The sequence below is a fragment of the Apus apus genome, chromosome 2 (genome assembly GCF_020740795.1).
Source record: "Apus apus isolate bApuApu2 chromosome 2, bApuApu2.pri.cur, whole genome shotgun sequence".
NCBI classification, from domain to species: Eukaryota; Metazoa; Chordata; class Aves; order Apodiformes; family Apodidae; genus Apus; species Apus apus.
Window position 1 is genome coordinate 132388864 of NC_067283.1, and position 24740 is coordinate 132413603.

Consider the following 24740-nt stretch of genomic DNA (forward strand, 5'->3'; position numbering starts at 1 on the left):
TGGAGGTCTTTTTCCTTTTTTTAAAGGCCTCCCCCGCTGCTTCCCTGGGTTCTTCCCCCTGGCAGCCCCAGGGCCGCAGCTCTCCCCGGGGCTGCCAGGCCCCTGGGCTGCCTCCCCCGCCCCCGCTTCTGGCTTGCCAAAAGTGTTTACAGAAATATTCGTTTCCTGGGGGATTTTGTTTGTTTGGGGCTTGGGTGCGGCGTTTTTGTTGGGGTTGTTTGTTTGTTTGTTTGTTTGTTTGTGATGAGGTTTCAGCCTCCCCACATTCCGCTCCTACGCCGGACGCTGCGCTTCTCCCGAGACAGCGAGCTCGGCACGGGGAGCCCTCGGGCCCTTCCCCCACGGCAGGGGGGGTGTCCCCAGGGCAGGGGGGGGTGTCCCCAGGGCAGGGGGGGTGGCCCCACGGCAGGGGAGATGTCCCCAGGGCAGGGGGGGTGGCCCCAGGGCAGGGGGGGTGGCCCCACGGCAGGCCCCGCCGCACCGGAGGCCTCCCGGGCCGGGCCGGGCCGGGGCGGGGCCCGGGGCGGGCGGGCGGTGTCCATGGAAACCGAGCGCACGCGGAGAACCGCCCTCCTTCCCGGCGCCGCCGCCATGATGCTGCTGGGCCGCGGGCTGGACGCCAGGTAACGGGGCGGTGCGGGGCCCAGGAGGCTCGGCGGCGCGGCTGCCCTCGGTGCCCGTTGCGGGGCCCTGCCCGTCCCCCGCAGGGCTGCTCCTGGGGAGCCGGGGGCTGGCTGTGCCGCCTGGCCTTGCCGGGCCGGGGAGCGGGCCCTGTTTCCGCCAGGGTAGCCGGGAGCGGCGTGGGGGTCTGGGGGCGAGGCGGGCCCAGCCCCCTTAGGGCAGCCATCCTCAGGGCTGGGGGGTCCGACCCTGTTTTCCTCGGGGAGAGGCCGCAAAACTTTTCTAGGCAGGGGTGAAGTAAAGACCGGCTGATTCAACCGGGCCTCTCGTTGATAATTTTGTGGCCACCCCTGAGCGGTCACAAGTAATTAGGATCGGGGCGGGGGGGGTGAAACCACCAAAACCGAATTTCACAGTCTCATCTGAGGAAATATACTGTTTCATGTCCCAAGATTATGTATTATTTGCATGGGAGTACTGTGAGATCAGAATTGTAAAGTGGGTGACAAAATGTGCTTAAAGCTTCCCCTGGGAAAGGAACACTTTCTGACATTTAAGACTTTATGATAAAATTAAAATATGTACCTTTTACTGAAGATTTTATCAGTCTTAATTTTTAAAAACAACTTTATTAATATTTAATGAGGCTCTTACTTTTTCCATTCACTGGGTGAACTCTTTCCTATTCAAATGATTCTGTGCCCAAGTATGTTGTGGAGGACAGAAGAACTTACATAGATATTTTTTTTCTTTGAACAATATATCTTTTGAACAGTCTTCTAAACTGCTTGCCATGAAGCAACACAATTGGGTTTTTGCAGGTAGCAGAACTTTGTCCTGAAATGATTTTTCCTGAAGAGCTCCCAAAGAAAAGTGTTCTTCATTTGAATAGACTGCATTGTTGTTTAGTCTTAAATTTCTTTCAATTTTTCCAATTTTCACGTTGTGATGTTAAGTCAATACTTAAATATTGGTCAGCATTTGGAGTTGAGATAATTAAAGGACATTAAATTTTTTTTTGCTTCTGTCCCTTACCAACACAGGGGTATGAATGAATTCTGCTGAGAATTCCAGCCCTCCACATGAATCACGTTATGGAGACTTCTTAGGACCTAGTATCTGGCAGTTACTGTTAGCTAAATTGTTTGGTAGTTGATTCATTAAGATCAACAACTGGCATGAATTCACTGACACTGATTTCATTTAATAGTATCATTGGAGCATAACTAAAGCAAGACCGTCAGATCATGTAGGAGCAGGAAAGCAAAATGCCAAGTGAAACATATGAATTAAAAATTCAGAACAACTGATCTAGATAATTAATAATGAAGCATACAGTCATTTGGTTGAAATAAAAAAAATATATCATTTAAATGAAAGTAATTTGTTGGTGCAGTGAGTGTCTTATGTTTTTAGAGTTTTCACCTCTGTGCTTGTGTCCATTCACATTTCTTCTGTAATTCTCAGTGGTACTTATCCTCTCAAGTGCTGAGCAGGAGCAGTTTGGTACCTGATCACAATTAAAGAACATTTAATACCTTTATAGATTTGCTCTACTACCTGATTTCTCCAACTGTTGACTTGTCTCTAGATTGCAGATTCTTGCAGGAAGTTGTATGACCCAGTCTTGTTTGAGACCAGCAGGTGTTTCCACTTTTAGTAATTAATACCAACAGTAATAATGAGCTTTTGCTTAATCACAGGAGGAAAATTTTCAAGCTGATTTTTGTGATATGGATTTTCCTCTATTGGATCTTTAAGTATAAATCCTGCTTTTTTTGTTTGTTATCAATTCATAATGAAACACATATTACATCAGATTTTTACAACATTGTCTTTTTAAGAATATATTTCTGTTTTGCACTGAAGTGAGATGTCTAAGTCATGTATAAATTATTAATAGTAGAATTATGTAGTTTTTCTTCTGTATGTGTTGTAAACATGTGTCCCCTTTTCTTATTTTTCGACTTATTTTTATTTGGTATCCAGGGACAGTCAGACTAGACAAATTCAAGATGCTGTTTCGAATGTGGAAAAGCATTTTGGTGAATTATGCCAAATATTTGCTGGGTATGTTCGTAAAACTGCCAGACTACGAGACAAAGCAGATATTCTAGTAAATGAAATATATGCATATGCAGCTACAGAGACACCCAACTTAAGAGCTGGACTGAAAAACTTTGCAGATGAATTTTCCAGACTTCAGGATTATCGCCAGGCAGAGGTACAAAATTAAAACTGTACATGTTGTGTTTGCCATCTGAACTTTTCAGTTACTTATCTGTGATTAAAATGGAAAAGATATACTCTCCAATCCCAAAAGAAATATAGGAGAAAACACTTTTAAATATTTTAGTGGCAAAGCAGGATAGGTTGCCAAAGCATTCATCGTTTACTCTGCTGAGAGCTTCAGTGAAAACTGCCTGTGATTAGTCCTGTTGAAGACAGTGAAACTGTCCATATGAGCACTCGTAGAATTTGAGACCAAGTAAGTTTTATTGGTCTTAGACTTTGGATTATGATTTGTGGTTAATAGAGTGGTTTTTTTAGTGTTATGACTTGAGTTGTCTAGCAGCAGCTAAGGTAAAATTAGTCATTTTCCTTCTGCTAGGTCTAGGTCTGTTATCAGAAGCAGCATGGAAGAGAATACTAACTGGAATACTTCACTGGGCACTGACAGCTGCTCTGAGGTGCTGTCAGGGGCCACTGTAGATTTCCTAAGTCTGGAGTTCAACACCGAAAGTACAAACTTGATTTGGACCACATGTGTCAATATAGTCACATTTCTGCTAGATAAGTGAGAGTAAAGGAAGGTACTGATGCCACTTACACATCCATGTGCAAGGCCAGTCAAACTAACTTGCAATTCTGAATTCCAAATGCTGAGATCTAAGAAAAAATAAATTCATGCACATGTAATCCAGCTAGTTTCTGGAGTACGTATCCTTTCAGTACAACCCAGAAAATTCCTACTTATAACTTTGAAAAGCTGAGAACCAATATAATTTTTAAAAGAGACTGAAGGAGTTGACGTACTTGATGTTTTCAGATAAAACTTCTTTTTTTTTTTAAGAAAAAGCAGCATTGTAAGTCATCATTTGATATTAACCAATTAGAAGAAGAAAACCTTTTAAAAGATAGTTAGTCTGTGAGTTATCTAGTCTACAAAGTAGAGGGTTTGAAACATAAGAAACAGGCATGAATCTTTAACAATGTATCTAGGGTCAGATTTTTAAGAAGTAACAAAGTCAAGGGTGTGGATGGGACCATTTTTATTGTTTTATGTAAACTCTTACGCCTCTGGCTCCAGTTGAGCCACACATACGTCCTCATGCTTCAGCTGATGTAATAGCAATTTATCCCTCTGTTAATAGAGTAAATTTATATTATGACCAAAGGTGTATGAGGAGTCAACTGCATGGTCTCTCTGTCCATTTTCACCTTTAAGCTATGAATCTGTAAATTCAAGTTATGTAATAACTTGAATTTTACTTCTTTTAGTTTTTAAGTGTGTTAAAAACTAACGTTTGGCCTATACAAATGCCTGTTCCCAAACCACCAGTGCCTTTTGAAAGAGAAAAGGCAGAAGCAGCAAAGGAAAAAGAGAAGCTTTTGGCCTTTAGATCAAGTTCTCTTTTGCTCATGAAAATCAAATAGATAATCTCAGCTTTATTTTTTTTTTTGCATTGAGTTAATTAACCATTTTCATATATATTGACAATGTGAGCAAAAGAAAATTAGCTTATAAGGGTCACAGATTTCTGGTTTTCAGCTGCAGTGCTATATATATAAATGCTGAGGTGTGGAAGGGTCTGCACAACTGGCATCTTATTTGGTATGTCTGCATCGTTTGTCTCATTTAGAACCTTACTGCCCTATTCCATTCTATTTTATTGGTAGTGTAAGTAAAATTGTTTGACTCTGCACTGGTAGAGTGTCATAAAAGAGAAATATTTGCTCAGTTGGCATAGATTTTGGCTGATTGGTGACACTGTCAGTTTAGAGGAGAAAGTACTGTCTGTCCCTTCCTAGTAGACGTTCTGCATCTTTTCTTAGTTTGGTTATAACAGCGATGGTCCTGGTGGCTCACTGCTCTAAAGTCATTGGCAGCTTATGCTGGGGCCACTTGGGCACTATTGTGAATTCTGATAAGCAGGAAGGTCTTATCCTATTGCTTGTCTGGCCATATGTGGCTGTTTTTTTTAACTAAGAGAACTGAAACAAAAATTCAGATGCACTCATCTGTGAAAGCATTCATGTGTTTTAGGCAACCTGTTATTATTGGTATTTTTAATATTTCAGTACCTACAATGCTGTTATTTTTAAGAACAAAAGTGTTACATTGCTTACAGTATGTTTGATAGTAAAGAGGGTTTAGTCCATAATCAATCAACAAGTGCAGAGCAAATATATTGATCTTTAGATAGAAAGATACAGGCATCCATGATGCAGTTGATGTATTTGGTACTCAGCTGTTAGAATCTCCATGTTTTATTTATCCTTACATCTTGCCAATTAAGAAAAAGGAATTCCACTAGAAATCAGCTTGAGCTCCTTAAGATACAAAATACTTACTGGTTAATTTAATTTACTCTATTTTTTGCAATTGTTTATAAACCTCTATCTCACTATATTTTCAGCATATATGGACTAAATTCCTAATAAAGTGGATTATCAGTAAACAAATTGTTTCCTGTTTCTGCACACCATGGATGCAGATCATTTTACTGACCTGTGATTTCTTCTGTAGGTTGACAGGCTTGAAGCCAAAGTTGTTGAACCACTGAAAAGTTACGGGACCATAGTGAAACTTAAAAGGGTAGGTTAAACATTTTCTCACAAAGTACATTTTGGTCTTCTGGCTACTCAGTCAAAAACTTCTTTGCAGGGGAGAGTGGTTCTGATTTTTCAGATTGCAGTAATAAGTCTAGATTATACAGTAATACATCTGAATCAAAGCTGTATGTATGTTGGAGGAAAAAGCTTTGATGTGAAGACAAGGATGTTCAGACTCTAGGAGCACAAGCAAATGCTAAAAAATGGCACTGTGAATAGTGTGAAACTTCCCAGATAGTGCAAATTCTGGATGTTTTTCTTTATAAATTATATCATTTTTTAATTATTATTAGCATTATTATTATCATTCAGAGTTTCAAGAGGTGAAGCACATGTAATGCATTTGGCTCTTAGTCATCTATATGCTGCCTTGAACAGCTTTTCCAACTTTGACTTGCTTTCTACATTGAAGCTCATAAAAAGACACTTCTTTTAAATCAATAAATAGGTAGTGGCCCGATTCCCTCTCTGTCCTGCAAAGTCATCAAGATGACCTGAAGATATAAAAAAAAGCTAAGGTATCTTCTTTCACTGTATTCTAGAAACAGTGTATACAGGGGTTTGAAATGTCTCCACAAAATATCTGTAAGTTTCTTTCCTCCAGTAATACTTGTATATTTTATATATACTATATAGAGGTTACCTTCATTCTGTAAACTCAAATCTGTAAGTTATGTATAAATCTGTATCTATACAGATCATAATCTATATAATAATCTATATCAGTCAAAAGGTAAATTGATAATATTGGATGGTATTTTACATACAAAAATCTTAAGTGTTCATAATGATTCATTTGAGTACCTTGTAGCATTGTACCTCAAACTAAAGCATTTTTTATACATTTTTGTTCTTGTATCTTTTCAATACCATGAAGAAGCACTGAAGATATGTAAATGTCCTCATTAAATGCTGGGGACAAAAGCAACTTATACCAGGTCATCCCTAGAAACAGTGAGTGGCATTTCCTGTTGTCTTTGCCTTTCAGAATGCCAGAAACAATTACATGATGTTTATCTTCGCTACAATGAGGAGTACAAGAGCATTCTTAAACTGTAGAAGGGGTTAAATATTTTATCAACAGACCTTTGAAGTAGGAGAGGCTACACTGAAGATGTAGGCTTAATTTTTTCTTTGTTTTTTTTTTTTTTTTTTCCCCTGACCTGTTACCATAAACCTTGATTAAAATTTCAACTGTCTGGTCTTCAGTTATAATCTCTAGACACTGTGACTTTTTTAGTGAAAAAGGAAGTTTTGTCACTCATGTAATGCTAGCAGAGGGTGCTAGCTGTAAGACTGCTTTGCCTATACATTAGCTGATAAAGTAAAAAAAATAATGTCATTAATTCACTTTTTATAAGGAGGATGTTCTCACTGCCACTTTCTGGATCTGCTCCAGGGTATACACAAACTTTTTTTGTGCTATATCTGAAACAATCCATTGCTATTTCTCTTGGATAAAACATCAGTGTCTTGTGATACTACATGCTTTAAAGAGGCTCAAATCAATCAGAATAAAGTTGTCATTTAATGGTTAATGCAATAAAATTGTTTCATTCACATGTCCTGATTTACCAAGTAGCTCGCCAGGGATTTGGCAGCTTCAGTAGAAGCTAATGCAATATTCTTGTCCTGTAATGCAGCTTCAGTGTAGGATTTTAGGAGTTCTTTCTGTTTCAATGTTCTATATATCAATCTTCACTTTTCTGCTTTTTGGCAACTCTATTCCTACTTCCTTCATATATAACAGGGCATCATATAAACAAGGTGATCCACCTGCAGAAGAAAGGACTGGTTTGCTTAAATAACTTCAGTGACTAAAGCAGGTAACAGTACAGTGATGAGGATCTGCCAGCTCGTTGTCTGGTGGATGGACTGTAGTTGTACTTCTGTATGGTTTGAAATTTGCTGGCTGACTAGAGTTTTTATGTGTGACTTGAATTCATAGTTTAAAGCCAGAGAGACTACTAATAAATTTCTGTTCTCTGTATCTATCATTTATGTCCCTGGCTATTACATTCCATTCCATTTCTCCTCAAGTGGAATTAAAGCATGTTTTCCAAAAACATGTCAAATCTTGGTCTGAAGACACTGGAGGGGAAGGTAGGGCTGTTTGTAGTAGTTAGCGGGTATGTGGTGTTTTAAGTGAAACACTTCATCTGATCTTTGGTGCTTATTACATGTTCCACTGAGATTAAAGAGTTCTATGATGCTCTATTTTTTTTCCTGGATGAAGGGTATTTAGGTGCTAGTAAAAAATTTTTCATTCTTTCCAGTTAGCTAAAAACATAGACCTCAATTCTTTCACCATAATGGCATTTTCCCCAGCTTTTGCGTATTTTTTTCTGCACCCTCCTCAGTTTTTCAACATCCTAGAAAAAATATGTAACTGTGCCCTATCTTTGTACATCCAAAACTCGTATGTAGCTCCACCACTGTAGCTGCAGTACCACCAAATCTTCATCAGGCTTTGGCTAGCACAGAGAAGCATGCTTATTGGCTTTGGTTGCCACAGAGAACAGAGGTAAAGAAGGGAACAGTGCAGTCCCTGTAGGTATTTCCAAAGTCACTATGTACTTGGAAAAAAAATCCTGAATACTATAATGGTAATTCTAGTGGTTTCCTTAGTATTCTCAAGTATACTTTGCATAAAGGTCAGAACACTTTCAGCCACAGTGTTAAATCTAATTGTCTGTTTTATATGAGCCTAGAAAGTCAGTGCTGTTACCAGGGCCCAGTTGTTAAATAACACTAAACATGCAGCTGTGGCCATTAGCTACAAAACTGCTTTGCTCTGTCACTTCTCTTTTTCTGCCTTTAATTTAAATTTAAAATGTAAAGCAATAAAGTTTTTTCTATTATCACTTTTCTTGCAGCTGCATGGTTTGCATGAAGGAGAAAGTCCTTTCCAACAGCCTTTCACATGGCCTTAAAGGTGCTGTAAATTCCCTTCTGAAAGAACAGTGGCAAAAATAGTTTTAATGGGTTCAAAATGCAGTTTTTGCTATCAGAAACCAGCTCTTTGTCCCTAAAGATATAGCAAAACAACAGTCTTACACAGGGACATACAGACAGTAAGGACAGAAACAAGGAAGAAACTGAGTGTTTTGATCCTGACCTCATGTACGGAGTTGTTATTGAAGACACAGGACTGTGAACCTTGGCAGGCTTATGCTTGTCTTTGACTAGTGACTGGTCACAGGATCTCACAGAACTTCTAAAGAGACACATCTTGGTTGGGTGTGTTTCAGGGTGAACAACCACGTATAAATTCTGAAATCCAGGGAAGGAGCACACACAACTTCCTGAGATTATAGTTTTTAAAAGCTTTAATCCACTCCATTCTGGAGTGACAGATAAATGCAACTGCTTTTTTTTAGAGGGAATGATGGTTTTAAATGCATGCCCATCTCCTGCCTCATGTTTTGTTAGACTGATTACTTTGGGCTGTATTTCTGTTTGTTCTAAGGCACTGCTTCTTGAAAGTAGAGCCATCAAAATTAATGTCATTTCCCATAATAGGGTCAATAATGTGATAAATATCTGACTGACATATTTTTAGATTCCATGTATGGAAAACTATTTGCAAAACGGTTTAATAGCATGAACAAGAATTTATTCTTAAATTGTCACAGATCTTTGTAGAAATACATCCTACTTCTCCTTTGGAAATGAGGAGCAAAAATATTTGTCAACAGTTTCTGCCTTTTCCAAATCAGTAAGTTTCATCTTCTCCAGCAACATTATTACTAAATATGCAGTTTAACCCTTTCAGCCATCGATTTTTGTGGCACCTTAAGCTCCGCGTAGCAGTTTTGTGTTCTCCATAACTTCTGATTGGTACTGACTGCTGTCTGTTTTGGCTTTTTCTACTGATTTATTTGATGCCACTTTTTCTTTATAAATGTCACCTTTATTCCCTTGCTAAGCCCAAATGGGCCTGTCTTACTGCTTTGGGGATCTCAGCTTTTGACCATCCACTGCACTTTTCATTAAAAGCTGTAAATATCTTTTTCTTTTTCCTCTCACATTTTAGTGTGTGCTGCAGGGATTTGTGCAAGGTGCTAAGCTCTCTTGGTCCCCATTGATTTCTCTTTCAGGGGATCTTTTAACAGAGTAAGATCAATAAAATCTAGTTTTGTTTAAAGCAGAAGTTTTGTTTGTTGTTTGCTTTTTTTGCATGTATGAAGAAAAGTGCTTTTTGTATTATGCTAGATCTATTTCAAACATGTCTAAAACATTTTATTTCCAGGATGATCTTAAAGCAACTTTAACAGCAAAGCATCGAGAAGCCAAGCAGTTCTCTCAACTGGAGAAGACACGCCAACGGAATCCATCAGATCGACACATTATTGTATCCTGTATTTCAAGTAGCTTTAAGAAATGTTTTTAAAATTTCTTAGGAATTAAACTATTGTCTTTAGAAAGTAGTATGAAAAGAATGCTCTTTGGAGAGACTGTTTCCTGTGTTGATGTTGAATCTTTTCTGAAACTTTATAATGAGTTATAGCTTATAATAGCTGCTTTGTTACTCCCTTTTGGATTTAAAAGAAACTAAGAAGTATTTGATATGTTTATGCAAGAGAGGTAGGCATAGATTGCATCTAGTAGTTTGGAGGTTTTCAAAATAAGTGTAATCAGATAACTCCTTTTGCACTTCTGTCAATTTTTTGTTTTATTGATTTTTCTCCCTGTCATTTTGGTAGTTGTGCCTAGATGGGGTATGAGTTTCTTCCAGGTGTGAGATAAAATGTGGAAGGAAAAGTTATTATTCTGTTAGTAGAATATTGAACCAGACTACTCTTCCTCTAAAAGACTAGTGACCCTCCCTAATTTACTATTTTGTATCACAGAGAGAAAAATTAAGCCTCCAAGGAATTTCCATTAAAATTTCATTTAAGTGTCAAATGATGAACAATCCAAACCTAGGAAATGCCAAAATAATCCTACTTCATTCCCTTCATGGCTATATATTATGACACAGCATTTAAGTTCATGATGGTGTGCTGTTTATTTTTTCATACGCTCTACCATTGGACTCGGGAGTGAAGGAGTCCTATTCTTTGTAGGATTTCATCAACTTTATTTCAGAAATCAGAACATTTCTAGTGACAGGGCATAGGACTGCAGAAAGAGCAAAAATTATTGTAATGGTCCAATGCCACCCAGAAGAATTGCTTTTTTTTTTGTCTCTGCCAAAACATTCCCATTTAATATTAATCAAACCAGTTAAATCAAGTGATGACTAATTACAAGTCCTCATGTGATAAAGACACATGGATGCCAGCTATAGGGTTAGAAGTTGAGCTGTGATGCAGTTATATTCCATTAGAATGAAGGGAGTAAATTGTAACAGTAAGCTCGTCTCCCCAGAGAGTCCCATTTTTCTCCCTCTTGCACTAATTCCCAGTTCACTTCATGGGTAAATGGCTGGCACCTAGCTTGTTTCTTCCTGTCTCTCCAAAGCTACACCCAAACATTCTTCTGTGGCTTAGTTTCTTGTAACACCTGTGTTTTCTGTATTTAAGAATTTGCCTGAAGAGTTACTAAATCTCAGTACAGTATGGTTTTGCATATGGCCAAAGGCACCAAACATTACATATTTGCATTTTAAAGTAATCAAAACAAAATGCGTGAAAAGGAAAGTATTCTTATTCTTGAGTAACTGTGATGTTTCAGCAGCTGACTGCCTACAGAAAGCAAAGGATGTGTACTTACTCCCAGATTACAAGTCCATCTTATAAAACATGCAGCTTTGAAAATAAAACCTTACCAGATTTTTTTAAGTACAAAAATGCATTTTTTTTGTTTCTGAAATGGCCTACCTGGGTTGTCTGATTTATTTATTTATTTAACATATTAATAACCAACCCTCCGTCCAAGACAAGCAGTTGTTCTGAAATATTTTGGCCTGGATACTTGAATTCTAGCAAAGCTGTAACAAACTATAAGTGGTGTCTGAAAGCAGAAAGCTTCAGAAAACATCATAATAGCACCTTCCAAGTATACAGAAGTTTTGAACTAAGGTAAATACTTCACCATATATTAAAAGTAGAAGTGAAAACAGGTACTTTTATTAATAACAATTGCTATTTTGCTGTTTTTTCCTTTACTAGTATTTCCAGTCACAGGTAAGTGTTTCAGAAGAGAAAATACCCAACTGCTGTTGTGCAAACTGTACAGATTCTGCAAGTTTAGACATGACACTCTACAACAAACAAAATTCCTTTCCCAAAGCATCTGCGCACAAAATCTGGCCAGTCTATTTAAGATGGGTGGAGAAATACATTTGATTATCATAGAAAAACATACTGTATTTGTAAGGGCTGCTTATGTGTAACAGCTGCCTTCATTTACAGAAAGTGGCAGATTGTAATAACCGAGAATACACAAAATGTCTTTTCTTACTCTGTTTCTCTCCTGTGTTTTGGGCAAAATCAGGAAAGGGAGATGAACATCTGACTTATGTGCTACTGAAGATATTACCAATTTTGTTTGCACAGTTATGGCAGAATTGTGTCTATGACTTTAAGCCGTTTGCAAGGAGATCACTTAAAAATTATAATCCTGTAATATAAAGTTACCAGATTTAATCAAATAAAAGGAAGTGACAGCATTCCTTGTGCCTTAGGTTTCCATATACACGTAACTCTAAAAAATAGGTTGTGGAAACTGGGCCTGTGGTGGCTACTTCCATTTTTTAAAAAAAAAAAAAAAGTTCCTCTCTTAATTTGCTGCATTGTAGAAATCGGAAGAATCCTACGTCTTGATCGTACTGTTCGATTACTTGATCCATACACTATTCCCAGATCCCAGGACAGAACAGATTCCTGATTATATGCACTGACAGAACCTGTATGTAAATACTGTCTGAATTAGTCTATGAAGTTTGACCAGTAACTGATGGAAAAATAAAGTTTAGACTCAAATGATGCAGTCATTGAGTGCAAGCTCTTACATCTTTGTGTAATTTTGTGAGACTTTACTCAACCAGAATAGCTTCAATATCTTTATTTAAATGGTAGTATGCACTTTGCATTTCTATACAGTTGATAGTTAAAGCTAATTAAAATACATTTCTAAAATTATTTTTATAGTTACAAAATAAGAAACACTGTGTATTTATGCCTTGGGGATTGGTTGGTGTGTCCCCTCCATGGTGCCCAGTTTAAGGTGTTTTTTATAAAAATATTTTATTAATATAAAAATACTAAAAATATAAAATACCTGAAATGCTTTTGCATCTAAAAATTATATAACTTCAGTCTACTGATTTAAATACTTATGGGAGAGGTGCATTAGTTACAGCTGCTGTTGTATTTTCTATTCAAATAATTTATAAAAGCTTTGTAAGACGAGGTTCAGCATATGATATTGGAAAAGTTTCTTTCTAAACCCAGCAGAGTGAAAATAAAGGGTGATCTTTTCAGCTTATTCACCAGGCTGACCTGTGTACTCCTGCCCTCTCCTTTACACCAGCTCAAAAAAACCCTTTTCTGAAGGGTAAAGCCTTGTACTGGGTTAATTCCCTGAACCCAGTCACTGTGTGATCTGCAGTGTCAGGGCTGGCTCTGTGGAGTTAGGAGATGATTATTGCAGAAAATGGATTAGGGCAGTGGGACTTCCCCGACTGGCTGCAGCTTGCCATTTTGCATGTTTCCGATCAAAATCACTACAGCATGGAAGGCATCTTTATTAAGCTGCAAACAAATTTATGAATACCGTAAAACAGATGTGTAGTATTTTGAAAACCTGGACTTAGTAATTTTCATGCCAATTAGAGCAAGTATCTTTGTATCAAATACAGGACTGATTTCACTCCTGTGTTACTTTACCAGGCTGAAAGTGAACTGCAGAGAGCTTCACTGGATGCAACTCGAACAACTCGGCAATTAGAGGAAACCATTGATAATTTTGAGAAACAGAAAATAAAGGACATAAAAGTAAGTATGCTCATGTTTCTGTATATGGCATCACATTTCATTTTGCATAATAAAGTTACTATAGTTAATCTTTGGCAAGATAAAAAACACTTAGTATTAACTTAAGCACATATAAATGTTGTATTCAGTAATATTTACAAACCAAATATCATTAACTTTGCAATTAAAAACTCAGTTTGTTATTCTTAAAGTTTATGGAATTCAGAATATTCCTGCATCCTATTGTTTAGTGTTTTCACCTTTCAAGAGCTGCTGTAATTTATGTCACTGGCAGATGCATTTCTTAGTGGAATGATCTATGTGGATTAATATCAACACAACAGAAATAATAGAATCATAGAGTAGCTAGGGTTGGAAGGGACCTCGAAGATCATCTAGTTCCAATCCCCCCTGCACGGGCAGGGAAACCTCCCACTAGACCAGGTTGCTCAGAGCCCCATCCAACCTGGCCTTGAACACTTCCAGGGAGGGGGCATCCACAACCTCCCTGGGCAACCTGTACCAGTGTCTCACTACCTCACACTAAAGAATTTTTTCCTAATGTCTAACCTAAATCTACCCTCTTCCAGCTTAAAATCATTGTAAGTAAATAATATATCAAAGCTGAAATATTTTTAGGTTACTGCAGTTTAAATTGGAAAGCAGGAAATGTTCAGGGACTGCAAGTAATCAAAGCTTTCGTTTCTCTCTTAATGTAAAACATTAAGTGGTTTAAGTACCAAGGACTATTGTGACTGAAAAACACTTGCATTATGTGATCTCAAATTTAATTATAAACTTGCTGAAGTGAGATGCTTTTTATTGGGAAAAACAAAAACAAAACAACAAACACAAGACTACATTGAAAAGAATGAAAGATGGTTGAAATTCCCAACCAGTACTTGATGTTAGAGTAATATGAAAAAGACTGTGAGTTCTGAGTATTCTGTAAATTATCAGTATTTATAGAATTTACAGATAATAATTTATGCCCAACCTGTTAAAAATATTGTCATCAATAAAACAAAAATCCACTGACTGAATCTTGTGAATTCCTAATAAGGAATATCAAGTGAGTTTTCTGCATGACTTTTTATTTATTACTAATGAGTCTCCTCTTCACTTTGTAAGTGTTTACTTAGAATTTAGTATGAACTGGCAACTGCATCTGTGACAATTCGGCCAGTATTTATGTTTAGTTTCTAAAATTCAGGTCTACATACTTAAAAGTACTAGGTGTGTGCAGTTATTCATATCCCATAAATACCAAGTACAGAATTCAGTAATTTCTTGTATTTGAAGTGGAAGTATACTGCATTAAAAAAACATTGTTTTCATTTGCTTTTAGAATATATTTTCTGAATTTATAACTATTGAAATGTTATTCCATGGGAAAGCTTTAGAGATATATACTGCTGCCTACCAAAATATCCAAAATATTGATGAAAATGAAGATTTAGAGGTAAGATTGATTAGGATTTGCTTTTCAATTTACTTACTACATAACAACATTTTTCATGCTTTGGGGCTATACATGGTTCAGGTTCCCAGAACAAACTTCTTATGTATACCAAGCCCATTTTTGCATTTATCCAACAAGAGTGTACAGGTTTCTAAATTCAGAGATTTTAAAAACAGTGAAGATCTACAGTGTTAATCTAATCCTTTCCACAAAATACAGGTAAGAGATTTTTCCTAATGTAACTGCCGGTCCAAGCTCAGCTAATCGTAGCTCTTAAAAAACACCTCTGCAGTGAATCCCACTTTAAAGATGCACAGTATGAGAAAATCTTACAGTGCTCAAACAACATGTTCTAAAGACTAATGACTTCATTAAAAATCTCTTCTTTCTGTTCTGAGTTTTGTTTGCTTGTTTTCATCTTTCAGTCATTGTTTTTTATTAGGGTGTTCTAGAATGAAAAGACCATTTTACCAAATGGTACCAACCTGCATTTTTTGCCTTGTGGCTGTTACAGTTTCAAGTCGACATTTCTGTTCTCTTTGTGTTACAGTCTCTTTTACAAGACATGTTTTTTTCATCCTTTATTCTTCCAGTCATTCAGGATGTTGGGCCTTTAAACTTATTATCGTTGTAATGTATGTTGTGTGTATGTGTTCAGATTGTCAAGAAATTTGGATTCTTTTTTATCTTTTTTTGGTAAATGTTACCAGTCCTAAAATTATTTTTTCCATGACACAGCTCAGGATGAAGGATGGCAGTATTCAGCTAGCGCAAGACATACAACAGCATGATTCTTCAGTGACAGTCACATTTAAGACATTTTGGTATTTTTACTTCATTGAAAATAAACCATGACAATTTTGTACTACTCAAGTGTCACAATTAAGATGTCACATGTCACCAATTCAAAATTATCCTTTAATATTTTATCTTTCAAAACCAAATTTCCAATCACATTTTAAACTTCGTGTTAATTCAACAATATTTACTTTCCATAAAAATACTGACTGACCATAATTCTACCGTGTTCTTTGACTTTATTAATAGTCTTGCTCTGATAGCTTTATTATTTTTAACATCAGGCTATTAGGATTATAATTTAGTGGGTTTGGCTATTGGAGAAAACTTGTAAATATAATGGATACTGTAGTCTCCCCTGTATTCTAAGGGTTTCCCCAAATTTTTCTTGAGCTACACTCTCCTGATTTTTTTTGAAAAAAATTTCTCTGATGCAGCTGTGACTGGCAGCAAGGATTTGCTTGTGAAGGGGCTAAGAGTTCATCTCTCCAAGAAACAGAGAGCCTGAAGGGAGTTGCTGGGGTTCATATCTCAAGGTTAGCCTGAAATTCAGCTACACGTGTTTCTGGGAAACCATGGCAGTTTCCCACTTGTAAATCTCCCCAGATCTCTGAAGAAAGTTTACTTTTACCACCCAAGTGTGTTGAGCAAGGATGTTGTTCCAGCAAAAACTGATCAATCCAGACTACATTTAATGCTGCTTTCTAGAGCAGGTTTAATTGTCCAATGCTGTATTTTTGCTAGTTTTGGTCTTGATGATTGTTAGCTTGCAAGCTGTATCAGAGAACCCAAGTCACAGCTCCCTTCATTTGAACAGGTTTTTCGGAGCTCGCTTCATCCACCAGATTATCAGTCTCGCTTAGAGATGGTTCGTGCAAATTCCAAGTCCCCTCTGCAAACAGGCTCTATAAAGTCCCCATTGAGGACAGTACAGGTAAGAAAGAAAAATTAAATTGAAAATCACTGTCTTAAAATAATGTCTTGAGTAGAACCTTATACATGGATCCACTATCTTTACTTAGTTCAGGACCATTACATAGGTGAAGAGACTTCCAAGAGTATAAAGATCATATTAAGCATTTTTTTAAAGCTGCCTTTTTTCTTTTTTAAAAATGCCATTTCCAGCAATACTGTTCCCTTCATCAACAGACTGTGGCATCTTGCAGAGCAAAGATCTAGGAGCTTGTTGAAACAGAAGCGACATTCCTTAAATAACACTTGCATATTCTTAATGTCCAGACCCTAGAGTGTGGATTCTCTACCCAGATCCTAACTCAGACTACTGGTATCTCCAAGGAGCAGAGCAAACCCATGACAAACAGATCTTTCCTTTTATACTTAGAAAATTCAGGTGAGCAGAAAGAGCATGATAAAAGTAAGTTAAACAGATGGGAAAAGTGCCACTGCTTTTGGACTAGCTACCTTTAAAAAATATTTTAAATTTGTTGGCAGCAGTAAATTTGCAGGCATTGCAAAATGACTAAATTATTTTTTCTTTATTGCAGCCTTAATCCTGTAACTGATTCTTAGCAGTATTTCAGTTAAAGACAAAGATGGCCAAATTTACAATGTACTTATCCCACTTTTCTTTTTTGGATTGAATTATGCATTGATATTGCAATATTAAAAAGTTCCCTTGGCTTCATACACACAGTTACCCTTCTCTGCTCTCAACACAGAAAGGATCAGTTATTACAGTTGAATTACTCTGTTGTTGAAAGTATGAGTCATGCCATCTGAAAAGATAAAAGAACCCAGTGATTCATTTCTGTGCAATTAAGATGATCAGGAGAGAAAACTTCTATGCACTTGGAAATTTCTTTCTTTCATAGATGGCTCCCCATTATAAGATGACCTGTTTCGGGGTTCAGGGCTTTTTTAAAATATGACTATTGCAGATACCTAGTTTTACACAAGTTGCAAAAAAGCTCTTTAAGTTTTCAATGACGATCTGTTATAAATTCTGTTTTGCACTTTACTTGGCAATTTATCTTCAGGATTTTGTTTTACTGATTCAGGTTGGTATGCTATATTTTAGTCTGAACTATAGCAGAAAATAATTATCTTTTCCAGGTATTTTAAATCAAACTTAGCTACACAAGTTTATTCACATGCATTTAATGCAGCCAACTGTTTCGCACTGACCTCTAAGACAGCAAAGTATCATTTCAACCATGGTTGAAAAGGTCTGCATCCAGGTATTCCAACACTGTCCACTGTGTTAAGACATAAGGTGAGAATGGCCATGCGTTCTGGTCGTAGCATATGCAATGAAATGTACAGTTTAAAAGCTTAAGCAAAAACAGTCATCACCTATGTGCCAACTTAAGAGTATTCACTTTTGCATAAAATTGTTTTGTTTTCAGATTCCAATACATTTTTGTAATTATTTTTTCAGCATTAGGTAATCAAAAATAAATTTTCAAGTAGTGGCATGTTTCAGATTTATGGCAAAATAACAGAAATTTAAATTACCTAGTTTCCTTTCTCGCTGCACTTATCTGATCCAGTTTGGTTCTTAGATGGCTCTGGTTGGACAGTGGAACTGGTTGCCCAGGGAGGTGGTGGAGTCACCATCCCCAGAAGTATTTAGAAGAAGTGTAGATCTAGTGCTTAGTGACTTAATCACTGAATGGATAAATCAGGTTATGGTAGGGGAATTTAGGTTATGGTTGGATTTTATGATCTTCAAGGTCCTTTCCAACCAGGATGATTCTAAAATTCTATGATTAGGTTAGCCATTAGGTCAAGGGAGACGATTATCCCCCTCTACACTCTCAAGAGACATCATGTGAACTACCAGCTCTGGAGACCCCAAAACAAGGGCATGGACCTGTTGGAGTGATTCCAGAGGAGGGTCACAAAGATTTAAGGCCTGGAGCACAGGGCTATGGAGACAGGCTGAGAGAGTTGGGGTTGTTCAGCCTGGAAAAGAGAAGGCCCCGGGGCAGCCTTCCAGCAGCCTTCCCGTACCTAATGGGGCTACAGGAAAGCTGGGGAGGGACTTTTTACAAAGGCGTGTAGGGATAGGACAAGAGGTAATGGTTTTAAATTGGAAGAGGGGAGATGTAGGTTTGACATAAGGAAGAAATTCTTTCCTCTGAAGGTGGTGAAACACTGGAAAAGGTTGCCCAGGGAGGTTGTGGATACCCCCTCCCGGGAAGTGTTCAAGGGCAGGTTGGATGGGGCTTGGATCAACCTGGTCTAGTGGCAGGTGTCCCTGCCCATTTGGGGGGTTGGAACTAGATGATCTTTAAGGTCCCTTCCAACCCTAGACATTCTATGATTCTATGATTTTACCACCACCTCACTGCCACTCATGATAATTCAGGGCATGCTCTAGTTGGCATGGTGGGTTTTTCAGGGTTGTGTGGTGGTGGTGGTTTTGTGGGGTATGAGATTCTGGTTTTGTGTTTTTTCCTTTCCCCCTCTCCCCCCCCCCTCCCTCCTAGGTGGGTGGTTGGACTCAAGTGATCTTAAGAGGTCTTTTCCAACCGTGACGATTCTGTGAATATTTAATTTACTATTTAGTTAATTACAGCATGGTTAGAGGTACCCAAGTAGTGAGCAGAGAAAAAAAAAAAACAAACCCTTAAAGCAAAAATGGTACCTCTCATTTTAGGAAATGAGGAGGGGAAGTTTTTATTCAGAAATGTTTGAAGTTCTGCTTAAGAATTTTAGATGTGTTTAACTAGAAAAAACTTGGAAAATTAGTCTACCCATCAAAATGAAGCTACTATAACAGTCTCAATCTGCAGCACTCGTTAATCTCCAGTTACAAATTAGTGTCATTTTTTCTTTCACAGAATGAAAAATAGCAATTTTAGGCATTGACTCAAGTTAACCTAGCTTCATGCAATGATTAACTCAGTTTTGTGTTATGTTCAGAGATTTGAAAGCAGGCATTTGCTTCAGGCTAAGTCATGTACTTTGTGAGCATCAACAAGACTAAGGATTTTTCTGCTTTCATTACTTAGTAATTGCCGTTTATGTTATGCATGTAGAAAAAACTTGTTACATAGCTGTACGCATTATGAAATCTCAGAATTCAATTGAATAACCAGCATATAACTTTCAAAATAGGAAGTTGTGGGTTTTTTAGAAGAGGCAAGTTTTGTCTTCAATACTGAATTTTTATCGTATCACTGTATGTTAGAAAAATCAGAAAATATAACCAAAATTAGAGTTGCAGATGCCCAGAGAGCTGCTGAACCTAAAATGTCATAAGCATTCCAGATTACTTGTATGCCTACCTTTAATGTTCCTTTTCTCATGGGGAAAGAAAAAAAATACATCTACTTGAAATTGTAAATGCTGCATCCTCTGCATCTTTAACAGGAATTAGATTGAGCCCCGATTAGAAAAAAATGTCTAGATGTTAGAATCTGTCAGATGGGATGAAAACTTGGCAGGTGGCACTGGTTTTTAACATTTTATGAACCAAAAAAAGGACTTCAGTATCATCTGAAGTGCAAGCACTGATGGGCAGGGAAAGAACTTCATGTATGGATCAAGACTTTTCTAGTAAAATTTGTCCATTCTCAAAAACAGAGCAGCACAGTGTGGAGTTTTTCATTTAACTGAAGACGTTTGATGTCTTCAAGATTATGCATGAATACACATCTTCAGCCTGATATCAGAACAGCCAACCCAGAAAAACATTCTTAACATTGATTTGGTCAATGCAATTTTCCCTACCCTGTAATAGTTCTGCTAAAAAAACTGGGATTTTCTTAGAATTTAAAAATTGCTGTATTCAGTGCCATTTATCTTTCTGTTGACATTGAGGATGTTACTAGAAGCTTAAGAGTTAAAGGATAAAAAACTTGCCTTCTCCTTCACCACACTAAAAACCTCCAAGAACTTAGAATGGAAATGCCAACAAAGAATTCCTTTTCTTTGAGGAGGAGAAACACTTGATTTACTTTTATTGGATTTTTGTCTTGGCAGATTTCCAGCAGTATGCTAAGAAAAGAAGAAGATGAGGAGGAGGAAGATGAAGATGAGGAAGAGGAGGAGGATTTGGATGCTAGTAAGGAAGTGAGATAACAAAACTATTCTGAGTTTAATTGGGGAAAAAAATATTTCCTTTTATGTAAAGGCATTTGTGTATTAATAAAAAGTTCACTTAGGTTGTATTTTTAAAATTCCAAAAGCAAAAATTTGCACTAATAGTAGAGTGCCAGAAACAAATTACCAGTTTCGAAGAATGGAGCAGAATCTGTTGAAAATGGACTATTTCAGCAGTTAGAAAAATGAAATATTTAAATAAAATGCTGTACTGTATTTGCATAGATGTTATATTGCAGTCACATTTGCTTAAATTTACTTGATGAACAGTGTCCACAAACTGCACTAAGCTGACATGCAGTAATGAACATAAGGGTTTGCTTGTTACTTTGCCAATATATTACCTTTATTCTGTAGCTATATATGTATTGCATTTATTAAGTCTTCTACCTATACCTGTTATAATTGGTTTTATACATCCTGAAGTAACTGTAGTATTTAAGAACCCAATTACAGCAACAACCATGTTAATTTCATTACCCACCTTGGATGGCCCAAGGCAGTTTTCTCATTCTCCTTTTCCTCAGGCTTGACTAAGATTATTTTTGAATTTTTGAATACATACAGAATGAACATTAACAATTAAGACCCAGCCTGATATCTACTTTCAATGCTGCTTTGCTTTTAAATAAAAGTGCCTTCATAATAAAGCTAGTTGATCTTTTATATAGTTGACACTTACTGTATTAGCTGACATGCTATATGTAGCTCAAGTTTTGTTTTCAACTGGTTGATGCAGTTACTGATTCCATCAAACATACAAGAAATTACACATTTTGAGTGCAGATTGTGGTTATGCATATCCATTTTTGAATAGTGTAAAATTGTCTGCCAGAAAGCTGCTGCCATACTCATCTCCAGCTTTAAGATCTGCTTGATACAGAAAGAACATATATATATATATTTATATTTAGAACTTAAACTTGTAACTGGGAAAACACACTGAAGTTATAACCAAATATTCTTCTAGTTATGGAAAATAAACCAGGAAGTGCATTTTTAATACTGATGCTGCCTTTGTCTGCTGAAGCAAAGTGTGCAGTGCATACTTGTTTCAACAGGTTAAATAAACAGGTTTTGCCAAAAATTAATGTGATAAAAATGTAAGTGAACATGTCACAATATAGAGCTCTGTTTTAAACCCAGAAAAGAGTTTTACACCAGAATTGTGTAGTATTGACATTGAACTACTCATGACAAAGAGTAGAACTCCAGTGACCAAAACTAGGTAACTAATTCCTATCTATTTTAGCTATTAGGGCACATCAATTAATATTTGTATCACAACATCAAAATTATGATGATCACTTTATCATTTTATATTCAGCGAAATCATGTAATCCAAAACAGTTGGTTAACTTCAAGTTTTTTGTATAATAGATATATGCAAAAAGCAATTATTTGTGTACTATGCCTTGAAAAAGGAATTCTGAATAAAAAAGGAAGCAGTGTGTAGTTTAATCCCCACTAAAACATTAGTAGCTAGAATTTTTTTATCCTCAGCAGCTTCAAATTCCTTCTCCCCTACCTCACAAAATGTCAATTTCAGGAGTTAAAGAAAAACACACACAGAAAGGAGAAAAACAGTGTTGGGCAACTTTGTCCTCTATATATGATGTCTTAAGTTTGCATGTTGGACAGAAACTGTGTGACCTCAAAACTATAAAGTCACTGATAAATGTATTTTAAAGCCAAAAGAAGAATTCAGAATCCAATTAAATAATTAAATATTACCTAAAGATACTTCTGTCTTGTACCCATCAAACTGTCATGTTACAGCTTTCCTGAATGCTTCAGGCACCTTCTAATCACTATTACTTAATTTAGCAACATAATCATTAGTAGTAAATTTTGATGACAAGAAACTTTCCTCCTTTAAATCATAATTTTTGGACGATGGTAGCAAAAGCAACCTCCGAGTAAGCATAACTAAGGAAAGTAGCTATATTCTGTATCAACAGCACATACTGCAGTATTTCCTTTGTTATTCTTTTACTATATAGATGGTACTTAAAAAGGAAGCACAGTAATTCAAGCCATATAATTCTAGACTGTCCCTGATGTCTCCTTTATACCGAAAGTACTCTGCCTCCAAACCATGAAATATGCACTTCTAAAACCTTTATTATCAAGAAATGTTGTCACCACCACACACCGGTACCACCTATTCCGGCAGAATCAGAATACAATGCCTTTATATACACGTGCACATTTCCAGCTGGGGGGTAAAACCAAAAAAGACTAGCCAAAACAAATTAGCAAGGTACTACAAACTGAGAACCAACTGTCCTTTTAACATAATTTAACTGATGTACTGGCAGCCATTCCCAATTTCCCTCTCCTTCAGATTATCTGTGCATACTTTGAAGTGGAGCTTTCATCTTTATAGACCTTTAAAAAAACCCGCTTTTTTGGCTTATCAATTGCATGTTTCAGATTAACCTAGAGAAGTCATCAAGTCTAATCTGGTTTTAAATTAAAGGCAAATTAGCTATAGGGCAAACAAGAAATATTTGTAAATGTCTTAATTATGACCTCTGCCATTATAAGCTTTATGACGTTTTATGTATTGACGGGGGGGGAATTTACCATCCAAAAAAATAAATGTCATCATTACTCAAACTTTCTTAAAAACAGATAACGCGTTTTCTAAAAGATTGTCTCACATTTAACTGGCAAGAAAACCTACAAAACTACCCTATGTTTCCAGCCTCCAAATCTTTTTCATTACAAGAATTAATATGCATGTACCAATATTACTCTAGAAGCATGGGAAAAAAAATTACCAGTTCATTGTCAGTTACTGAAAACCCCTGTTGTGTGACAGAACTTTAAAACCAATAAATTGCCAAAGCTGATTGAAAAGTTAGTTGCATTCATGTTTACAAAACAGCTGATAGTACAGAGGCAAGAATTAGTAAAGATGTTAGCTTACAAAAATAATCACAAATTTTTCAACAGCATGATTAGAAAAGTTTATTTTGAGGATTCTCACAACACATCTTTATTTTCCCTGCAACTCTTCTGGCTCCCTGATCTCTTTAGTAGCTGTGAAATAAAAGCACCAAATTTTGGGTGTTTATTTTAACTGCACTTAAATTCTGAGGAAGGTTCAGAACAATATGCTTCTGAAGCTAATCTCTACCAGACAGCAAAAAAAACCCCAGTATGTAAGTGTTCAGAATTTGAAAATTTGGCCACTTTTAAGTTTCTTTGCTCAGAGGTATCTACATATACAGACTTGGCATTATCGTTCTCATTCAAAATTATTTTTTCCTAGCAGTTTAAACAGAGGACAAATAATATACAGAAGAAATAAAAGTTATACTAGCATTTTTTAAATTATATAACAAAAAAAAATTCTTGATTTTGCTTCTACTTAAAGAGTTTACATTGAATTTAAGTAATTTTTATGAGTTTACATAAACAAAGTAATTAAGGTTTGACCACCAGTGAGAGTAATCTCACTGGAACAGGCTGCTCAGAAATGCTGTGGAATCTCTATCCTTAAGAGCTATTCAAAATCCAACAGACAAGGCCTTGAATAACCTGCTCTAGTTGCTGCTGCTTCAATAAGTAGATTGGACTACAGATCTCCAGGTCCCTTTGAACCTCAAAAACTCTATGAAACTAGGATTTTTTTTATATCACCAGCGTAAAGAAGTTTTGCAATTTTGTTGTCTTTAGAGGGACTAAAACTTTGTAATATTCCTGAATACTCAAAGTACTATCTTGGACAACTGCAAAGTCAACAGTGGTACAAATTCCTTATCCACACAACCAAAGTTTCTTACCAAGCCTGAATGCTGAAGATGCAATTTTTCCTAGAACAGGCTAGCTTTCATTTCTTTCTAAAATATAAATATGCTGGTACCAAACCAATCAAACCTTCTGAATACTGACAAAAGCACTTAATTTCTTAAGTAAGAAAATAACATAGTTGGTTGTCAGTGACATACGTTAGTTAGAATTAATTAGAGATTGACCTGGAATGCACCCAGGCATCATTAGCAAGTTAATATTCGTATTAC

At 36.7% G+C, this 24740-nt stretch overlaps 1 protein-coding gene across 1 annotated transcript; it reads left to right on the forward strand.

Annotated features, from left to right (window-relative positions):
- The first annotated feature begins 548 nt into the window (after positions 1-548).
- CIBAR1 (CBY1 interacting BAR domain containing 1) lies at positions 549-23574 on the forward strand. Its single transcript, XM_051609473.1, has 9 exons — positions 549-623; positions 2611-2845; positions 5372-5440; positions 9710-9811; positions 11583-11588; positions 13296-13400; positions 14728-14841; positions 16457-16573; positions 20590-23574. Exons 1-9 carry the CDS (start codon positions 592-594, stop codon positions 20686-20688), a joined length of 879 nt encoding a protein of 292 aa, XP_051465433.1. The 5' UTR covers positions 549-591; the 3' UTR covers positions 20689-23574.
- The last annotated feature ends 1166 nt before the right edge of the window (positions 23575-24740 follow it).

What these genes read in the sequence shown, in the direction of transcription:
- CIBAR1 (XM_051609473.1), top strand. Translation starts at nt 592, where the DNA reads ATGATGCTGCTGGGCCGCGGGCTGGACGCCAG. An exon ending in GGCCGCGGGCTGGACGCCAG is followed by an intron (nt 624 to 2,610) that starts GTAACGGGGCGG and finishes TTTGGTATCCAG; the next exon opens with GGACAGTCAGACTAGACAAA. An exon ending in CCCCATTGAGGACAGTACAG is followed by an intron (nt 16,574 to 20,589) that starts GTAAGAAAGAAA and finishes TTGTCTTGGCAG; the next exon opens with ATTTCCAGCAGTATGCTAAG.